At 47.0% G+C, this 20158-nt stretch overlaps 4 protein-coding genes across 4 annotated transcripts in view; 2 read left to right on the top strand and 2 right to left on the bottom strand.

Annotated features, from left to right (window-relative positions):
- The window catches only part of slc30a8 (solute carrier family 30 member 8), a gene marked incomplete at both ends in the record, with an annotated part of 28262 nt that extends 20862 nt beyond the window's left edge, over positions 1 to 7400 (bottom strand). The window contains 2 exons of the mRNA XM_080008203.1: positions 4973 to 5048; positions 7384 to 7400. Coding sequence (XP_079864329.1) covers positions 4973 to 5048; positions 7384 to 7400 — 93 coding nt within the window. The remainder of the gene's footprint in view (positions 1 to 4972; positions 5049 to 7383) is intronic.
- LOC307237986 (protein FAM167B) lies at positions 78 to 2536 on the top strand (the record flags this gene model as incomplete). The annotated part of the gene is made up of 2 exons (XM_080010812.1): positions 78 to 309; positions 2222 to 2536. The coding sequence occupies exons 1-2, from the start codon at positions 112 to 114 to the stop codon at positions 2534 to 2536; spliced, it is 513 nt and encodes a 170-aa protein (XP_079866938.1). The 5' UTR covers positions 78 to 111.
- aard (alanine and arginine rich domain containing protein) lies at positions 3715 to 4574 on the bottom strand (the record flags this gene model as incomplete). Its single annotated transcript, XM_080010796.1, has 2 exons — positions 3715 to 3837; positions 4356 to 4574. The coding sequence occupies 2 exons, from the start codon at positions 4572 to 4574 to the stop codon at positions 3715 to 3717; spliced, it is 342 nt and encodes a 113-aa protein (XP_079866922.1).
- Positions 7401 to 10312: 2912 nt separating the features above from the next.
- On the top strand, positions 10313 to 20076 carry rad21b (RAD21 cohesin complex component b). Its single transcript, XM_080013757.1, has 14 exons — positions 10313 to 10403; positions 12950 to 13144; positions 13429 to 13558; positions 13798 to 13897; positions 14277 to 14383; positions 14768 to 14977; positions 15468 to 15590; positions 15695 to 15823; positions 16327 to 16550; positions 16660 to 16816; positions 16928 to 17073; positions 17546 to 17707; positions 18053 to 18136; positions 18729 to 20076. Exons 2-14 carry the CDS (start codon positions 13001 to 13003, stop codon positions 18918 to 18920), a joined length of 1908 nt encoding a protein of 635 aa, XP_079869883.1. The 5' UTR covers positions 10313 to 10403; positions 12950 to 13000; the 3' UTR covers positions 18921 to 20076.
- The last annotated feature ends 82 nt before the right edge of the window (positions 20077 to 20158 follow it).

The following is a 20158-nucleotide window of genomic DNA, read 5'->3' as shown; positions in this document are numbered from 1 at the left end:
AAATATGCCAGGGAACTCATAACTGGAGTCATAAACTGCGAGCGGGCAGACAACGCCGTGGCACCTCCACAACTGAGACCCGTGCAAGAGGAACGTCGTCCCTGCTCTACCATGATGGAGGTGGTCCTCACCAGACTGCGAGACTTCTCCCGCAAGACGGCCACGTTCGACCACTGCCAGCCGGTCGCACAGGGCGCCTGCCGGGCCCCTCAGACCCGGCCCGACCCCCCGCGAGCCGGGATGGACGGGAAGGGAAGCCCCTGCAAGCTGGACATCCAGAGTGCGCTGGCCTGGCTGCGCAAGGAACTGGTGAGACCTTCCGGAGGGTTTTTGGTGCTGAATGGTGATATTAGTTCCTCTGAAATGCGAAGGTTCGAACAGTACTGCCATTTGTGTTTAGGATAAGTGTATACGGATGGACTAATTGTGTCAAAGTGTCCGAGTTTGGCCAAACCCCCAAATGCAGAGCCGTCCCGCCTCCCGTGCGGGATTTAACTGAATCGTGGGGAAGCATTTTTATTGGTCATCAGGGCTAAGGTCAATCTGTGCCTTTGTGTGCGAGGCGTGGAGTTATTGCCTCTTTTGAAACGCACATACTGTAGGTCATGTTGTTCCAACGCCAGCCTCTCTAAAGCATCCACCTGGATATATGTTGTCTACTTAAGTGTGTGTGCGTGCGCTTTGTGTGTCTGGAAAGGTTTGTGTATATATCACAGCTCCACTGACTAATCATCACTCGGGTCTGGAGAACGCTCCGACAGACATCGCCATGGCAACCAAGTGTCCCGAGCACACAGAGCACAACGAAACGAATACAAAGTGAATACAAAGTGGAAGGAAACACACCTCTGGTTAAAAGCCGCTCCTGCGCCCTCATTTTAGACAAGCGGGCCGAGCCAGAGTTTTACTCCATCCAAAAAAATGTCCTTTTATGATTGCAGCGTCTGCGTCTTGAGGAATAAAGAGATTTTCAGCTTCGTTCGTGGAGGCTTTTTTAAAGTGGTCATTTGTAAGCTTATTTTGTTTAAATATTTTTTTAAATTATTCCCATTATTTAACTTTATTTAGCTGCCACTCTACAAGAATAAGTCAATCGATGTACCAGCATTATGAATGTGCTCCTCTACAGTATATACACTGTTTCCATTGTTGGTGGCAGGGTCCACCTTTGCGGCAACAATGCAAAGACTGGGTACGCACAAGAAGTGAAAGGGTATAAACTGTCAAAATGGATAAACAGTCATAAAATGTAGTTTCTGGTACTTCACATATGATCGACAGACATTTGGTTTGTTGCATCAAGGCAGCAAGTCCTAAAGCCGTATAATAATACAACTAATAACAATATTAATAATAATTGTAATAATAATTATAATAATATTAATAACAAAAACAACAACCATAATAATAATAATTGTAATAATAATAATAATAATGACAACAACAAACAACAACAACAACAACAACAACAACAACAACAACAACAATAATAATAATAATAATAATAATATCTAATTCCCATAATGTAAGAAAACAAGGAGGGGGGGGCTTGTTGGTGCGATTTTGAAGTCCCTGTTCAGGATAGTTCTGTTTGAGTAATAGACATCCACACAGAAAGACACATATCCACAAATGCGCACGTGTGCGCACACACACGCACACACACACACACACACACACACACACACACACACACACACACACACACATAATTGCCCACTGTCCTGCAAAGTATCTGGAGAGGGTAGGGGGGGGGGGGGGTTGGACCCCGGGAAGCCCGCGTCTCAACCTTGGCTCAAAGGAAAGTTCATGTTTCGTCTTTCATTCTGCAAGAAATGCAGATCGGCACAGGGTTTTTTTTTTTTTTGTTGGGTTTTGTTTCAGACATTCCATAGTCCTTACAACTAACTTGGAATCTGGATTTGGTGGAATTCAGAATAATCTGTTTGCACAATGAAGGCAATTAGACAGCCTCTCATAAAAAAGAGGGGAAGAAAGAGATTGATAGAAAAGATATTTGCATTTGAAGAGGAGAGGAGAGAAAGCTGGCAAGAAATGGCTGGAACGGCCTGAATCAATTCAACTCACTGGAGATGGAGATGTTTCATGAGTATATACAGTATATATACGAAAATGACATGGAACTTTGTTTAAACTTGAATTTTTTTGCTCACTAATCTTTTTTTTTTTTTTTTTGACTAATTGTACCGTCGGTGTACAGATGGAGATGCGGTCCCAGGACCAGGCTCTGGTCCGGCAGCTGATGGAGCTGCACACCGGCATCCAGGAGCTGAAGCAGGAGTTGTCCGAGGAAGAGGAGGACGCGGAGGAGGAGGTGGAGGGAGGAGGGGAAGAGAGCAGCTGCTGGGACTCGGAGAGCGAACGCTGGAGCGGCAGTTTCTACTTCCACTCGGCGGACGCCGGCTTTTCTGTTTCCTGCCTGAAGACGCCGCTGCTGCCTCCTCTGCCGCCTCCTCCTCCTCCCCCGGGGTCTTCAGGCCGAAGGGGCTTCAGCAGAAGGAGCTCAGTGCCCTGATCCCTCAAAACAAACTCTCAGATCGCCCGTCCTCTGTCATCTGAAGTTTTTTCAAACTCTGTCTGAATTAAGAAAGAGCGTAAGACAGAGACAGTGTATACAGACAGTGACAGTATATTGACATCATGTGATCCTACCATGAGATTTTTAGATGAGTACTAAAACCAAGTGACCACTTTTCACCAAAATACACGGTATATTTACGTCATCATGCAACAGAAAGTCACCTAATGCCTTAATTCAAATGCATTCACCCTTTTACTTCGCTGCACAGTATATACGTTGGAAAGTGTTAGAAAAAACAAAAAAACAAGGCTGTGTCTTCCAAGCTGCTATGAATATGTGTGATAGTCCAGTCGTTTTGTGACCGTGGATACCATGTCCTACATTATCACCTGACCCGAGACCATTGTCTGTCGTATAACAACATTTTCTTGGAACGATGTAAAAGTCTGTGGGCTTCCTAAGAAAAGGAAGTGTTTTCCTGTGTGGGATAGAAGACTCTTCTAAATAAACACGGGAGTGGACAGTGTTGGGTTCACTTCTTGCGCTAAGAACATTCTTTTAGACAGTATTTAGAAGGGTAATCGCAGTGATAACGCGAGCACAACAACAACAACAAATGAACATAATTAGGCACTTTTTTTTATTTACTTTTTGGTCAAATTACAAAACAATCAGTTTCAGGTCATTGCAAGTAAGAAGACAGCGTGCGGGAGTCTCCTCTTCTATTGATCATAAGTAAGAGTCATTCATTAATACATCCCTTTAAACAAACATGTAAAACACGAAGCACAGATCTGCAGAAGTGCCTCTCACATGCACACCACTGAGGGCGACCGACGTAAACACAACGTCTTTCAACGCCCCTTTTTCCTCTTTTCCATGTGCAACCGGTGTCCCGTTTTACTGCACACAATGAGCCACAATTCACTCCCAAACAGGCAAATGTATTCAGTGAACACGGGCTCTCTCCACAGTGAAATTACCGAAACTAAAGTAGTTTTTGCGGCACGTCAGTCTCCGCAGCCGGGTCCAGCAGAGTCCCCGCGGGAGATGCGCCTGGTCCTCCGCGGTTCCCTTGGCTCTTTTCCTGCTTTTCGGCCTCCCTCGCTCGTCCTGCCCCCACCCGCCCACCCCACCCACCCAGTGACGGTGCGCTCCGGGCCGAGGGCCGGTCACTGCTGGTCATCCCCCTCCGCGTCCGGCGATCCGAAACTCTCTCTCCTCAGTCTCTGGATCTCTGCGTTGAGGTCCAGGAGTGTCTGAGCCAGCTGCCGGTCCTGCGAGCGCATCTCCAACTGCATGACAAGAGGTGGGGGGAGGGATTCAGGAACCAGAGCCCGGGTTCATCGTATTCGTCTGCACATGTGCAACAGGTCACAGTCACAGAAATGCAGCGTTTAAATGATAGAGTGGGGGAAAAAAAATGATTGGCTTGGAGTCCTTGATTTAAAAAAACAAACAAAGAAACAAAGAAACAAAACAATGCTTCAATTTGTTTAAGTGTTATTTTTTGGGGGGGGTTTCTCAACTTAAAATCTGCATTTTAATTTTCCAATTTCAAGATGAGAGCGGCTGAGGAAGAGACTTTTACAAATGTAAGCAATTTTTAAAGTTAACACAATTTGCGAAGTTGACTCAATTTCTTCAGTGTATCAACATTAATAAATCAGCATTGGGGTGATAATCATGAGTGAAGTGGAAGAGGAATAATTAATAGCCACTAAAAAAAACCGCAAAGACGGGATGACACAGAACATCACACCCGTGTCAGTTCATCACATAGAGTTGAACCTGTAGATTTGAAAGCGCTCACCAGCTCGGAGCGCAGCCAGGTGATGGCTCCGTCGATCTTGGCTCGCCGCAGCTCCTCGTTGGCTTGGTGGCTCCGGCCGACGCTGAGGCGGTGGCGCCCGGCGGGACCCGCGTCTTCCCTGGGCTCCGCCGTGGCCCGGAAGGCGTGGATCAGCTTGTTCTTGATGTTCTCCAGGACCATGGTGGAGAGGGTGTCCTCGCTGTGGCTGTCCCGGTTCATGGCGCTGGCTGAAAGGTGTGTGTGTGTGTGTGTGTGTGTGTGTGTGTGTGTGTGTGTGTGTGTGTGTGTGGACGATCCCCCTCTGCTTGGCTTTTTCCTCCTTCTTTCCCCTGGATCTACCACTCCACCTACTCCTCTTACTCCGACGTGAGCGCGGGCCACGGGGAGGGGAAGGGAGGGGCGGTGGGGTCTCCTCAGGTTTGCAGCAGCAAGGTTCTGAGCTCCTGCTCGGCCGCCTCACTCATCCCTCTGCCCGGGTTTGTCATTGTTACTATGGAGAGGCCGTCCCCCCTCCCCCTCCTCTCTAGGAACCATAATAAGAATGGTGGAAGACGGTGGACAAAGACTATTGTTGCCTCCAGAAAGAAGTGAAAAGACGGCCCCCTCCTTGCTCTAACTCCACCACCACCACCGCCACCACCACCACCACCACACCCACCCCCGTTTTCTTTCTTTCTTTCTTTCTCCCTCTCCCTCCGCCAATCCCACCCCCATACAATTCCAGTGTGAGAAATGTGGTGTGAGCGAGCTCTCAGTTGGACAAAGTGCCCATGTGTAAACCTGTGTATCTGTGTATGTGTGTGTCTGCATGTGTGCATGTGTGTATGTGTGTGTGTGTGTGTCTATTTTTGTGTGCCCAGTACACCGCCGCTCCGTGAGTAAGACCTTCTTGTCAGATAGGAGACAGACAGGTCGGGAGAGCAGAGACGGAGAGAGAGAGAGAGAGAGAGAGAGAGAGAGAGAGAGAGAGAGAGAGAGAGAGAGAGAGAGAGAGAGAGAGAGAGAGACACACACACACACACACACACACACACACACACACACACACACTCACACAGACAGCCTAAGTGTTTGGACTCGGAGCCACAAAAGCTCATCCTACGGTGAAATATAACCAGGGCCTTTGTGTCGGAGTTAAGTCCATTCCCTGTGGGCTTGGTTGGTTTGGGGATGGGTTTTTCTTGGCACACTCGTTGCAGTTTTCTTTCTTTTCCTTTTACCCCCCTGACTTCTCTATAGAGCTGAGACAGGGGTGTACGTTTATTATTCCACCCTGACACATGGCACTGCCTGCTGTGAGAATGGAGAGGGCAGCATTTGGAAGGTCATCAAACTTGCTAAAATGCCTCCGGGCGCACAGTGCTTTCCCAATTTCTCATCTTGGGTTGGTTGATTTTGTCCTGTATGAAAACTGTGTGGTGGAGCCTGAACACTGGTACGGAGTAGTAATCAGTTGGTAAGGATCGTAGAAAAAGCAACAGACAATGAGAGGAAGAGCAGAACATCTTGATTGCCCATGCTTAATTGCTTCTGCCTCCGTATGCCCGCGGCCGCAAATGGCAGCACACTTCTCATTTTCCACACTGGCCCTGAAATGAATTGCTTAGATTTGTAGCCCTGTCACTGCGTGACCGGTGGGGCTGGATGGATGAGGGCGGAGCAGAAATATAGAGCAGCTCCCCTGTCAGGTCCCATAAGAGCTGAGCTACGACTCCATTTGAGGAGTGGCCGCTGGAGCACATAAGAGGTTGGAGGAATTGGACCTTCGGTCTTGAAGGTCAAGGAAACGGGCCGACGTATAACAATGAAGACGGCGACCAGTGACCCACGCATGCACAGAATGAACACCAGCGTAAGTGTAAGATGATGGATGGAGCAGTACATTTTAGTCATCTGGAAAAAATGTACTGCTGTAGCAATCGAACATGACTGCCAAAGTGGTTTCCCAGTATAGTGTGTGTGTGTGTGTGTGTGTGTGTGTGTGTGTGTGTGTGTGTGTGTGAGGGGGATGTGGTCAAACATTTAAGATTACAACCATCAACCTGCCAATTGGACCTTGTAGCCACTTTGCTGCCCCCTGGTGGCGTTTTGGTGATAGGCCAATACAAGAATTCCAGAGGCCAAAACCTCAGTAAATTGCAGCATCAACAGGCCTCTGTGCCACAGACTATTCATACTTATATTTATCCACCACTCTTAAGAAGGAGTGCCACTGAGTGAGGAAATAGTTAATAGTATCTACTGATATATGCCAAAAAAAGTGAGATCGAATCCAATCCTCCCAAATTGCAAAACACAGAAAAAAAAAAGCCACACTGTATTTTACAAACTTGTTTTAACTCATTTGATTAAACTCAAACCATGAGTCCATTTAACTCAGACCCTGAGGCCCTGTGTTGGCATGAGATGTAATTTTCCAGATTTAATATTTAATATTTGTTGCCTCTCATGAAAACAAAGCAAATCGTAGCATCGTATATACAATTTTGTCGTCTAAATGAATGGTTATGACAATATGGACTGAATTTTTTATTAAATAGGAGACGTGGAAAATTGAGTTTTGGCCTTATATCATTTTTTACATTATCATATAGATAGACTAAATGGACCTGATCTGAATTATTAATCATGTGATGAAATAAATAAATAGAAGAGCAGACATTTTGGGATGCTTTGATATTGTGTTAAAATCCCGATAATAATAATCATAATAAATTCTTCACTATCGCCGAGTACCATTTGTATGTCTGTGTGCCTCACCCAATGTCAGCGTTAGAGCATGCTTCATCTCTCATCTGCATACTTCCTCTCTCACCAATAGCCTTCTTCTCTCAACAGCGACCATCCCTCTCTAATCAGCATCCTTCCTCTCTCATTCGTATCCTTCTTCTCTCACCAAAAGCCTTCCTCTATCATCAGCATCCTTCCTCTCTAATCAACATCCTTCCTCTCTCATTATCACCCTTCCCTCATCAACAGCCTTCCTCTCATATCAGCATGCTTCCCTCTTTCATCAGCAGTGTCCTACCTCTCATCAGCATCCATCCTCTCTCACCCGCATCCTTCCTCCCACCAACAGACTTCGCTCTCTCACCAATCGCTCCATCTCGTCAGCATCCTTCCCTCTTTCATATGCAACATCCTTTCTCTGTCATCAGTGCCCTTCCCTCTCTCATCTGCAGCATCCTTTCTCTCAAATCGGACTCATTCCCTCTCTCATCGGCACCCTTCCTCTCCAATCTTCCTCCCTCATCAGTATCACTCCATCTCATCCGTCCCTCTCTCATCAGCAACATCCTATCTCTTGTGTCAGTATCCCTCCATCTCATCTGCATCATTCCTCATTCATCAGCAAAATCCTTACTCTCTCATCAGTAACCTCCTTCCTCTATCATCAGCAACCTCCCTCCTCTCTGATTAGTATCCCTTCACCTCATCTGTATTCCTCTCATCAGCATCATCATTTTTCTCACCAGTATCTCTCATATCATCTACATCCATCCGTCTCTCATTAGCAACATCCTTCCTCTCTCATTAGCAACATCCTTCCTCTCTCATCAGTATTCCTCCATCTCATCTGCATCCTTCCTCTCTCATCACCAACATCATTCCTCTCTCATCAGCATCATCCTTCCTCTCTCATCAGCAACATCCTTCCTCTCTCATCAGTATTCCTCCATCTCATCTAAATCAGTCCCTCTCTCATCAGTACCCCTCCATCTCATCTACATCAGTCCCTCTCTAATCAGTATCCCTCCATCTCATCTACATCAGTCCCTCTCCCAGCAGTATCCCTCCAGGTCATCTACATCCCTCCTCTCTCATCAGCAACATCCTTCCTCTCTCATCAGCAACATCGTTCCTCTCTCATCAGCATCATCCTTCCTCTCTCATCAGCAGAATCCTTCCTCTCTCATCAGAATCATCCTTCTCTCTCATCAGTATCCCTCCATCTCATCTACATCAGTCCCTCTCTCAGCAGTATCCCTCCATCTCGTCTACATCAGTCCCTCTCTCAGCAGTATCCCTCCATCTCGTCTACATCAGTCCCTCTCTCAGCAGTATCCCTCCATCTCATCTACATCAGTCCCTCTCTCAGCAGTATCCCTCCATCTCGTCTACATCAGTCCCTCTCTCAGCAGTATCCCTCCAGGTCATCTACAGCCCTCCTCTCTCATCAGCATCATCCTTCCTCTCTCAGCAGTATCCCTCCATCTCATCTACATCAGTCCCTCTCTAATCAGTATCCCTCCATCTCATCTACATCAGTCCCTCTCTCAGCAGTATCCCTCCATCTCAGCTACATCAGTCCCTCTCTCAGCAGTATCCCTCCATCTCACCTACATCAGTCCCTCTCTCAGCAGTATCCCTCCAGGTCATCTACATCAGTCCCTCTCTCAGCAGTATCCCTCCATCTCAGCTACATCAGTCCCTCTCTAATCAGTATCCCTCCATCTCATCCACATCCCTCCATCTCATCTACATCAGTCCCTCTCTCAGCAGTATCCCTCCATCTCAGCTACATCAGTCCCTCTCTCAGCAGTATCCCTCCATCTCACCTACATCAGTCCCTCTCTCAGCAGTATCCCTCCAGGTCATCTACATCAGTCCCTCTCTCAGCAGTATCCCTCCAGGTCATCTACATCCCTCCTCTCTCATCAGCATCATCCTTCCTCTCTCAGCAGTATCCCTCCATCTCAGCTACATCAGTCCCTCTCTAATCAGTATCCCTCCAGGTCATCTACATCAGTCCATCTCTCAGCAGTATCCCTCCATCTCAGCTACATCAGTCCCTCTCTCAGCAGTATCCCTCCATCTCATCTACATCAGTCCCTCTCTCAGCAGTATCCCTCCAGGTCATCTACATCAGTCCCTCTCTAATCAGTATCCCTCCATCTCGTCTACATCAGTATCTCTCTCAGCAGTATCCCTCCAGGTCAGCTACATCAGTCCCTCTCTAATCAGTATCCCTCCATCTCAGCTACATCAGCCCCTCTCTCAGCAGTATCCCTCCAGGTAATCTACATCAGTCCCTCTCTAATCAGTATCCCTCCATCTCAGCTACATCAGTCCCTCTCTAATCAGTATCCCTCCAGGTCATCTACATCAGTCCCTCTCTAATCAGTATCCCTCCAGGTCATCTACATCAGTCCCTCTCTAATCAGTATCCCTCCAGGTCATCTACATCAGTCCCTCTCTAATCAGTATCCCTCCATCTCAGCTACATCAGTCCCTCTCTAATCAGTATCCCTCCAGGTCATCTACATCAGTCCCTCTCTAATCAGTATCCCTCCAGGTCATCTACATCAGTCCCTCTCTAATCAGTATCCCTCCATCTCATCTACATCAGTCCCTCTCTAATCAGTATCCCTCCATCTCATCTACATCAGTCCCTCTCTAATCAGTATCCCTCCATCTCACCTACATCAGTCCCTCTCTAATCAGTATCCCTCCATCTCAGCTACATCAGTCCCTCTCTAATCAGTATCCCTCCATCTCATCTACATCAGTCCCTCTCTAATCAGTATCCCTCCATCTCAGCTACATCAGTCCCTCTCTAATCAGTATCCCTCCATCTCATCTACATCAGTCCCTCTCTAATCAGTATCCCTCCAGGTCATCTACATCAGTCCCTCTCTAATCAGTATCCCTCCATCTCAGCTACATCAGTCCCTCTCTAATCAGTATCCCTCCAGGTCAGCTACATCAGTCCCTCTCTAATCAGTATCCCTCCATCTCACCTACATCAGTCCCTCTCTAATCAGTATCCCTCCATCTCAGCTACATCAGTCCCTCTCTAATCAGTATCCCTCCAGGTCATCTACATCAGTCCCTCTCTAATCAGTATCCCTCCATCTCAGCTACATCAGTCCCTCTCTAATCAGTATCCCTCCAGGTCATCTACATCCCTCCTCTCGCTTCAGCAACATCCTGTGGATTTAAACTGATCCTTTGGGCGCGGAGCGGGGCGGCCATCTTGTTTGTTTTCGTGCAGCAGGAGGGCAGCGCTGCCGCCAAATCGGGGAAAAAGCAGAACGAGACCAACTGGTGAGTCCGCGACCTGCGGGTTTGCAAACGATTGAAACGCAGGATTCCACGTCCACGAGTTACTCTCGCTGCATCACACCGGGCAGCGGCCGTGCTCACGGGCTAGCGACTAACGTTGCACCGCTAATTATCTTAGCTTAGCTTAGCTTGGCTCGGTGGCACACCCACAACTGGGACGCCGGCGCCAAGCTCCCCGTAACCGCCCGCTGTTGTTTAATTCGGCGGCTGCGGCTCCAGGTAACACCGCCGGCCGAGGTGGCTCGGTCCGCTGACAAAGCAGAGAACAGGATAAAGGGGGGAAGCCTCCCTGTTAGCATCGTCGGGCTAGGCTAGGCTAGCAGGCTGCCCCGGTTCTAACTCCAGGGAAGTTTAACCGTGTGGGGCGCGGCGCGCGTCGTGTCCCCCGTGGATTATTTGTGCCGTTTCGTTGTTGTTGTTGATTTGAGCCGAATTGAAACCAAAACAGCCGCAATGTTTTTAACCGTTGGGATCGTGCGACGCTCGGCCAGTCACGCCGAAGCGCGCCCCCCCCCTCTCATACGCCTTCGATTCGAGTTCGATCTGGTTGTTTGTTGGCCCCTAAAAAAAACAAAACAGGTCCTAAAATGTGTTTTTGGTTCAGTTGTACATGTGGTAGGCGTCCAAAGTCATCAAATAGTTCTAGAATGTCTGGGTGTCTGCAGGTTCCTTAAAACCCTCAAAGCGTCTCAGGTTAATAATAATCGCAGGAGTTTGTTGAGTAAGATGATACGTCCAATAATCAGCCTTTTGTACATTTTGTTAAAATTTGTCTTAAAGAGCCTGGAATGTTTTTGGTTTTTTTTCCCAGGTGTTTTGGGTTTTGTTTTTTTTAGCTCATGAAATAATCTAGATAGATAGATGGTTTGTTTGTCCGCAGGGTAAAATTGCAGTGGCACAGCAGCTCACATTAAAAATGTAGATGAACAAAATATAAAAAAGAAAATGGACAGGTGGTTATTTTGATGTTTGTTGGTCACCGATCAGCCACGACATTAAAACCACTGACAGGTGAATGAATAACATTGCCACATGTAACATCGTTCCAATGGCACCTGTCAAGGAGTGGGATGTATTAAGCAGCAGGTGAACAGTCAGTTCTTGAAGTTGATGTGTTGGAAGCAGGAAAAATGGGCAAGCGTAAGGATCTGAGCCACCTTGACAAGGACCAAATTGTGACGGCTGGACGACTGGGTCAGAGCATCTGCACAACGACAGGTCTTGTGGGGAAACCTTGGGTCCTGGCATTCATGTGGACGTTACTTTGACACGTAGCACCTACCTAAACATTGTCGCAGACCAAGTAAAAACCCCTTCATGGCAACGGTGTTCCCTGATGGCAGTGGCCTCGTTCAGCAGGATAATTCGCCCTGCCATGCTGCTAAAATTGTTCAGGAATGGTTTGAGGAACATGACAAGGAGTTCAAGGCGTTGACTTGGTTTCCAAATTCCCCAGATCTCAATGTAACCCATGGGGGCACCACCTTACAACTGATACCCCTTTCCCACTACACCAAAAACACGTTTTTTGGTGTAGGTAACACCCACTAACATCCGGCATTTGTCATCAGTGGGTAAGGAAACATCCGGGTTTCATTCAGGGGTCAAAGACCCTGCAATAGACACAGGTTTTTATGGGCTCCACCTCCGATCGGCTCTGGTGTCTGATGTCAACAGGACACCCGGGTCGACCCGCTCATTTTGGCCCCTTTACCTACGTGATGTCACGCGCGTTGAAGTTCTGAAGCATCATGGATACTCCACGCCGCTTCTACTGTCCTTTACCCGGAGGGGAAAAAAAAAAAACCCAGGTGAACCCGCTACTTTTGGTTTAAAAACGGTATTGCAGGACTTAAAGGATCTGCTGCTAACGTCCTGGTGCCAGACACCACAGGACACCTTCAGAGGTCTTGTGGAGTCCATGCCGCCACGGGTCACAGCTGTTTTGGCGGCACGAGGGGGAGCTACACAATATTAGTGGTTATTAGTGCTGGTTTTAATGTTGTAGCTGATCAATGTATATTGCCAGTTTTCCACATTTCCAGATTATTAGGTTTATTATAATGTGGAAAAATGTGAAAATACACAATAAACCTAAAAATGTACAATCAAATATAGCAATATACAATAAACCCAAATGATGAATGATAAATATGAACATAAATATGTATTTTTTTCATACTATACAATAATCCCCAACATTAACTTGTCGATCGATTTTGCCATGTACAATAAACCTTAGAAAAACAAAAACAATTAAATAAAATAAACAAGAGAAAAATGGCAGCGTACAATAATCGTAAACGATAACTACAAGATAGATAGATTTTGCCGTGTACAATAAGTAAAAATAAATAAATAAACATACGATAAGAGGAAATAAAACTCTATTAATCCCCAGAGGGAAATTCAGGCGTTGCCGCAGCAAAAAAAAAACAGACCGAGATACAACCTTCACAAATCGAACAAACCAAACCAAAAAGTGGAAAAAAAACAAAACGCGTGTGTTGTTTCCCTCTTCCCTCCAGGCTTCGTGCCCCCCTTCCCCCTTCCCCTCTGTGTGAGCCGGCACCGGGACCATGTTTTACGCGCACTTTGTCCTCAGCAAGCGCGGGCCGCTGGCCAAGATCTGGCTGGCGGCCCACTGGGACAAGAAGCTCACCAAGGCCCACGTGTTCGAGTGCAACCTGGAGAGCAGCGTGGAGAGCATCATCTCGCCCAAGGTACGCCAGCACCCTGTGCCATCTTCCGAGCCTCTCTTCGTGTGTCGCGAGGGTTGCTTGTATACCTGGGCATGATCGCTTCGGGGTACCGCGGTGGGCGTAGGCGGGGAAGCATCGGGAGCTTTTCGACTAATTTGCAGGGAGCCCTGGAATTCAGTGCACCTCTCTCAATTTGCCTTCACAAATTCTGTCCCATTTGCATGGGATGGGAAAATGGCTTCTTGAGATTTGAATTTGAATAACCACATATCCTCCTGTTTTGACTTGTGTTTTTCCCTCCACAGGTGAAGATGGCGCTACGCACATCGGGGCACCTACTCCTGGGCGTGGTCAGGATCTACCACAGAAAGGCGAAGTACCTGCTGGCAGACTGCAACGAGGCCTTCATCAAGATCAAAATGGCCTTCAGACCAGGTGACTGGATTATTGTTTTTTTATCCAATCTGATTCCTAACGGTTCCTGATTCAGATTTGTGTCATTATGTACGATAATACCTAACTGCCCTGTTATTTGTACAAGTGTGATCAAAAATGTTACGTAACATTCAACAAGTAGTTGGGAAGGCCACAGTCGGTTCAGTCAGATTACAAATGGAATTTTCTGCTGCGACTATTCCAAATCCAAACCAAAACTCCTTGTCCCTGGTGTGCAGGTGTGGTGGATCTTCCCGAGGAGAACAGAGAGGCGGCGTACAACGCCATCACTCTGCCTGAGGAATTCCACGACTTCGACCAGCCGCTGCCAGACCTCGAGTAAGTTCTTCTCTTTAAAAACAAATGTATTCATCTTTTTGTTTGAGTGTAACCGCATGCCTGATGGTGGTGTTATGTGCCCGAAATAACAATGAATCCATTTATTAATTCACCCACGTGGATCGATAAAGTGTTATCCTGTTATCTTAATATTCCCACATGTTAATCATTAATGCAAACTAATTTTCCTCATTTATGCAGATTGATTCTCCTGAAATGACCCTGAGGCATATTAACAGCTCCCAGTGTGTTGCATGCACACGTCTTATGGCTGTATATATTAAACCCCAGTGTGCCGAGCGAGAGTAAATATAATATAATATAATAAGTTGAATCAACATTCCGATTTTTTTTTTTTGTTTTTGTGTTTTTTGTCCAGTGACATTGACGTGGCGCAGCAGTTTACCCTGAACCAGAGCCGAGTGGAGGAAATCACCATGAGGGAGGAGGTGGGGAACCTCAACCTGCTGCAGGAGAACGACTTTGGTGAGTGTCTCTATTTCTGGGGTCTTTTTTTTTTTTTTTTTTTTTTTTTTATTTATAATTATTGTTCATTACCTGTGTGTGTGTATATGCCGTTGAGTTAGAGCGCAGGATTGAGGCTAAAACATATTCTGGATTACTCTTGCCCCCAAAATGCTGATCATGAATGTCGTTGTATATCAGTTAAACTCAACAATTAAACTATTAGTTTAGATGATGTCTCTTCTAACCTCAGTTGTTTTACATGTGATTTTTTTTTTTTCTTTTCTCCCTAAAGTTTAGTAACAGGAACGTCTAGGAAAGGAATCCCGTTCTACGTCTGTATTTTTTTCCTGGATCCAGATGTGAAAAGTCAAACTTACCTGACCAATGTGGCTTGTTCCGCAGCCGACTTCGGGATGGACGACCGGGAGCTGATGCGGGAGGAGAGCGCGTTCGAAGTGGCCATCATGGGAGCGTCCGCCACCAACCTGCTCCTGGACACCGAGGGCAGCGCCAACGCCATGGCTGACAAGTCCAACCACCTGCAGTACGACGACCAGTACAAGGACGACTTCGGCGACAACCCCATGGAGAGCAACGAGGGAGGCATGCTGGGTAAGGGGAAGCAGGAAGTTCCAGGGGGCGAATGTAAGCACTTACATTAAAAGCAGGCCTGTGACAGTTCATAAACAGTCGCCTCATAGCAATTATTTCACAATTTAGTGAAATTGTTAGATCTCATAATTATTTGTTTTCATCCAAATTTCAATGTAAGTTTAAGGCAGTTTGTGATGTTGCAACACATAAAATTGGCCTCTTTGGGGAAAATAAGCTGTCGACTCAATTTTCTCAAGTTCAATGCCATTAAATGTCTCTTCTTCATAAGGTGGATGTGTGGTATCACACTATCATTCTATTGCACTACAACTGTGACATAAAATGGACAAAGAAGACAATTCATTATTTGCAATGATTTTTTTTATGACAGTCGTCCTCCAAAACCAAAATGTATTAATGTCCGTTTAGCATTGCATGCCTTGTTCTGCTGTGGGAGCAGGACATGAACAAGTGTGTATAACAGTGTCATGTTGTGATGTGTACACAGTGGACAAGCTGCTGAGCAACGAGGACGGAGGGGGAATCTTCGACGACCCTCCTGCCATCACAGAGAGCGTCATGATGCCTCAGGACCACGGAGACGATGAGGACGACTTTGACGCTCTGTCCAGTATGTCCCACGACGCACCTCCTTCCCTGGTGCCGGCGCTGATGTGCTCCAAAGCCTTCCGAGTAGCAAGTGTGAGAATTTAACAAGGCTGTGTGTGTTTTTAGCAGGGGCACCCGACAGCCCGGACTCGGGTCCAACAGAACCCTTGCCGGCCATGGCCGACCAGACGGAGCAGACCACGCTGGTTCCCAACGAGGAGGAGGCCTTCGCCCTGGAGCCCATCGACATCACAGGCACGTTGATTTTCCAAAAGGGTTTCGCGCGCGTCCGTGTGTGTGTGTGTGTCTGTGTGGACGCTCCCCCTCTGCTTGGCTTTTTCCTCCTTCTTTCCCCTGGATCTACCACTCCACCTACTCCTCTTACTCCGACGTGAGCGCGGGCCACGGGGAGGGGAAGGGAGGGGCGGTGGGGACTCCTCAGGTTTGCAGCAGCAAGGTTCTGAGCTCCTGCTCGGCCGCCTCACTCATCCCTCTGCCCGGGTTTGTCATTGTTACTATGGAGAGGCCGTCCCCCCTCCCCCTCCTCTCTAGGAACCATAATAAGAATGGTGTAAGACTTCTACAGTGTTATAACCCTGTAGAAGGTTTTTGCCAGGGGTTTATGAAATATTCCACTTTCTGTGTAGTTAGCCAGTAACTACTATAACTAGTCTTTAGTTCTATTTGTCAAGGCGTAACATGACAGCGAGAATCATGTTGGCACTATTATAATTTCCTAAATGTGTCTGGTGGTGCAGTGAAGGAGACCAAGGCCAAGCGCAAGAGGAAGCTGATCGTGGACAGCGTCAAGGAGCTGGACAGCAAGACGATCCGAGCGCAGCTCAGCGACTACTCCGACATCGTCACCACGCTGGACTTGGCCCCGCCCACCAAGAAGCTGATGATGTGGAAGGAGACCGGAGGGGTGGAGAGGCTGTTCTCCCTCCCCGCCCAGCCGCTCTGGAACCCAAGGCTGCTCAAGGTGACGGAGGAAGCTGGAAAAGGGAAAAATAAATAATGGTTGGAAAGTTGCATCGCTCTCTGATTATCTTTTTTTAACAGTTTTTTGGTCCCCCCCCCCCCCCCCACAGATGTTCACGCGGTGCTTGACGCCGCTGGTGCCAGACGAGCTGAGGAAGAGGAGGAAGGGCGGCGAGGCTGACAGTCTGGATGAGTTCCTCAAGGACCTGGAGAACCCTGAGGTTCCCCGAGAGGACGCCCTGAGCCAGCAGCACAGAGACATCATTGGTACCAGGCTCAAACCTGCCCTATCCAACTTGTCCACTTCCTGTCTATGTGCCTCTCATTTCCTGTCTACGTGCCTCTCATTGTGTGTGTGTGTGTGTGTGTCCCCTGCAGACCAGACCATCATGGAGGAGCCCAGCGTGCTGCAGGTTTCAGCCATGGAGGGCAGCAGGACCACACTCGATGAGGCCGTCATGCCTCCTCCTTCCTCCCAGCGTGGCTCCAAGCGCAAAGCCCCGGAGGCCGAGCCGGCGCTGCCTGTGAGTCCGGATGCTGCCCCTCGTGCTATGACAGAAATCGATTAATGTCGAACCCTCCTATGGGAGTCGGGCTCCACAGCCGTCTTTCCACTAATAAGTTTGCAGATAATGAGCAAAGTGGCCCTGCTTGTACACACCGGCTTACTTTAGCCCGATGTGGACCAACGCTGTTCCTCTTGTGTGCCACAACGCCCAACCCACGCTTTCCTTGTATCTGTGAATAGTCTTTGTGATTGTTGTGACAACAAATGCTTGATTTTGCATCAGTCTTTATTTTTCTTTCAGTAAAGTTGTGAGAATTGGCCAAAAATTGCAAGTCAATTTTAATAATAATAAACTTTCAATTCAACAGTGAACACCAAAAAAAAACCATTGCACTAGTGTGACTGTGTGCTGGGATGATGCGAGATCGGTTGAATTTGCGTGAATCCTCCATTTTCCATCTCACCGCACCTTCTTTTCCACCCGGTAGCAGGAGCAGGCTTCCCGGGTGTCCGGCGTGACTCCGCAGCTGGAGGTGTCCGGCGTGGAGCTCCCCCCTGAGGAGACCACCAACATCAGCCAGATGATCGAGCTGGACCTGCTAGAGGACAAGAGCAAGGAGAAGAAGGACGGCGAGGAATCAGACGAGGAGGTGGGGAGGAAATGGAGAGGGAACCTCAAGCTTTGGACTAGTGGTGTCGGAGAGATGCCCTTGTGCAGCACCTTTCATAGGCAACATGCAGCTCAAAAATCTGAACGTTAATAGATCAAAATGCAATGTATTGAAGAATCGAGGAAAATTGTGAAGAATAAGAAAATAAACAAAGTTCCATTGGAAGAACTATCAATTGGTTTAAATGGTTAAAATGGAGACTACTTAGAAGGAAGATACCACTTCCTACTTCAACCAAAAACAAACAACCACCACTTCCTACTTTGCGAAAGACAACGACCTGCGTTTGATGCCGGCGTTGCTTCACTGTGTGTTCTCCACCAGGAGGACGAGGCGCAGGGCGGCGACCAGGACCAAGAGGAGAGGAGGTGGAACAAGAGGACTCAGCAGATGCTGCACGGCCTGCAGGTACGGGGTTCATGTGACCAGAGATCCAATCCGTCACCCCATACTCGTGTGCTTTCCTCGCCCCGCGTGTGTGTTCGGATGTTTACTCACGGCATTTTCCGCCAAACGGACAGAGTGAAGCATTTCGGAGCCACATCACCCTGATAGTTTACAGTTTTTGGACGAATATGTGTGAAACTTTTTTCAAATGATGATGAACAGGACCTTCAGAAATGCCTTTTTTAGAAAGACCGTACCAACGGTCAAATTGAGTTTTCGCCCGTTTACTAGTCGGCTCACACAGTCTTGATCTTTACCTGACCATTTTGCTGATTATTGTTCACAATTGTAGATTCAGAAAATTTTAGGATTTGAACATTTCGAATGATATGGTGAGAAACCTTAAACGATCTCCTGGTCCCGCTGACAACAACAGTAACATGACATTTTGGCGATGGTACTTCATTTTGCGGCATTTTGTATTTGTTACTTCCACGCTAAAGCAGCGGCGCTTCCTCCGTTTTAAATGGTTACCACAAACACTTAATAGCCCTGAGAGGAAAAGGGAATGCAGGCTCCTGGGTCTTTTTGAGTAACCGGTTTGTCTCCTCAGAGGGTGATGGCCAAGACGGGCGCCCAGTCGCTTGGCCTGCTGGACCTGTGCAGGAACAATAACAAGAAGCAGGCGGCCGCCAAGTTCTACAGCTTCCTGGTCCTGAAGAAGCAGCAGGCGGTGGAGCTGAGCCAGGAGGAGCCGTACAGTGACATCATCGCGACGCCCGGACCCCGATTCCACAGCATTTAGACGCAGTGCGCCACTTCGCCGGGATTCTGATAAAAACGGGGATAAAAAAAATCGACTCCCTTTTGCAATCCTGTACACAGATTTACACAAGAAAAAAAACTAAAAACACGACAGCTTATTTTCACTTTTAAAATCCGATCTTGTTTCTTTGGGTTTATGGTTTGTGTATTTTCCTATTTTAAGTTGTGTGGGGTTTTTAACGCCAGTCGTATATGGAATGTGTTGTCTCTGAGCCAATGACAAGTATTGGTGACATTTTAAATGATCATGATAATAAACCACGGTAATGAAGAGATTGACTCTTATTACTGCAAAGTTCTAGTACCTTTTAGTAAGTTTCAGTGAGTTTCCTAAACATAATGCAGCCGTCTCCAGCGGCCCATTCGTAAACTTCTAAAGTAATTCTTCCCCGCATCGATCACTACATTCACATCATCTCCAGGGTTAGAATACCTTCTTAAAGGTAGATCTGATTTGATGGATCTTTTATATACGACGACAGGGCAGGTGATGGTCTGTAGTTGCATGCTCCAAGTCTGCCGCCGAAGTAGACGTGACATGTTGAAAGCGTCTTTCTACTATTTCCCGTGTCCCTTTAGCGACGATCCAACGCCAACGGTGGATAATTGTAATTTTTTTGAGACTTGGGACAATTCAGATGTTGTAACAGCTGTTGTAAATCGAGTCCATTCGTTGATTAGTGGTAATATGGAAAACTCACCTTTCATTTGATGTTCATATGTGACTTTATTAGACCAAGTCCAAATGCACATGGTCATGATATGTACTGTCGTTTGGACTCTAAACTCCTCTAGTTTACAGTATAGACTATAGCGCTCAGCCACACCCTGTCCTCGCGGCTCCTCATCCATTTAGCGTTTTGCAGAGACGGATGAATGCATAATTTTTTTATACGCATTCCCTTTGAACTTGTACAGGTATATCGTAAAGTTTTTGTTCATCTTATTTAAGTATGTGCCTGTAAACTTGCTTTTTTATATTTTGTATAAATCCCAAATACAAATTATGTAGATAGACGGATTAAAAAAAAAAAAGAAGTTACATGACTTAACTGTTACGACACCATGCTTGTAGAACTGAATCCCAGAAACTAATGGAGCTTTTTTTTTTTTTAATAAAACAATTTGTCTGGTAAGTTATCCATATCTGACTGCATTGCATTACCTATACTTGTATTTGTCCTATTTTATTATTATCATCCCTGTCAAAGATTCATT

This window comes from Zeus faber (genome assembly GCF_960531495.2).
Source record: "Zeus faber genome assembly, chromosome: 1".
NCBI lineage: Eukaryota > Metazoa > Chordata > Actinopteri > Zeiformes > Zeidae > Zeus > Zeus faber.
This window is presented reverse-complemented; position numbering and strand designations above follow the sequence as displayed.

Bases quoted from the DNA above. Each gene is read 5' to 3' on its own strand.
- rad21b (XM_080013757.1), top strand. From the start codon at position 13,001: ATGTTTTACGCGCACTTTGTCCTCAGCAAGCGCGGGCCGCTGGCCAAG. The intron at 13,559-13,797 runs GTGACTGGATTA...CCTGGTGTGCAG, and splicing joins CAAAATGGCCTTCAGACCAG to GTGTGGTGGATCTTCCCGAG. The intron at 14,978-15,467 runs GTAAGGGGAAGC...ATGTGTACACAG, and splicing joins CAACGAGGGAGGCATGCTGG to TGGACAAGCTGCTGAGCAAC.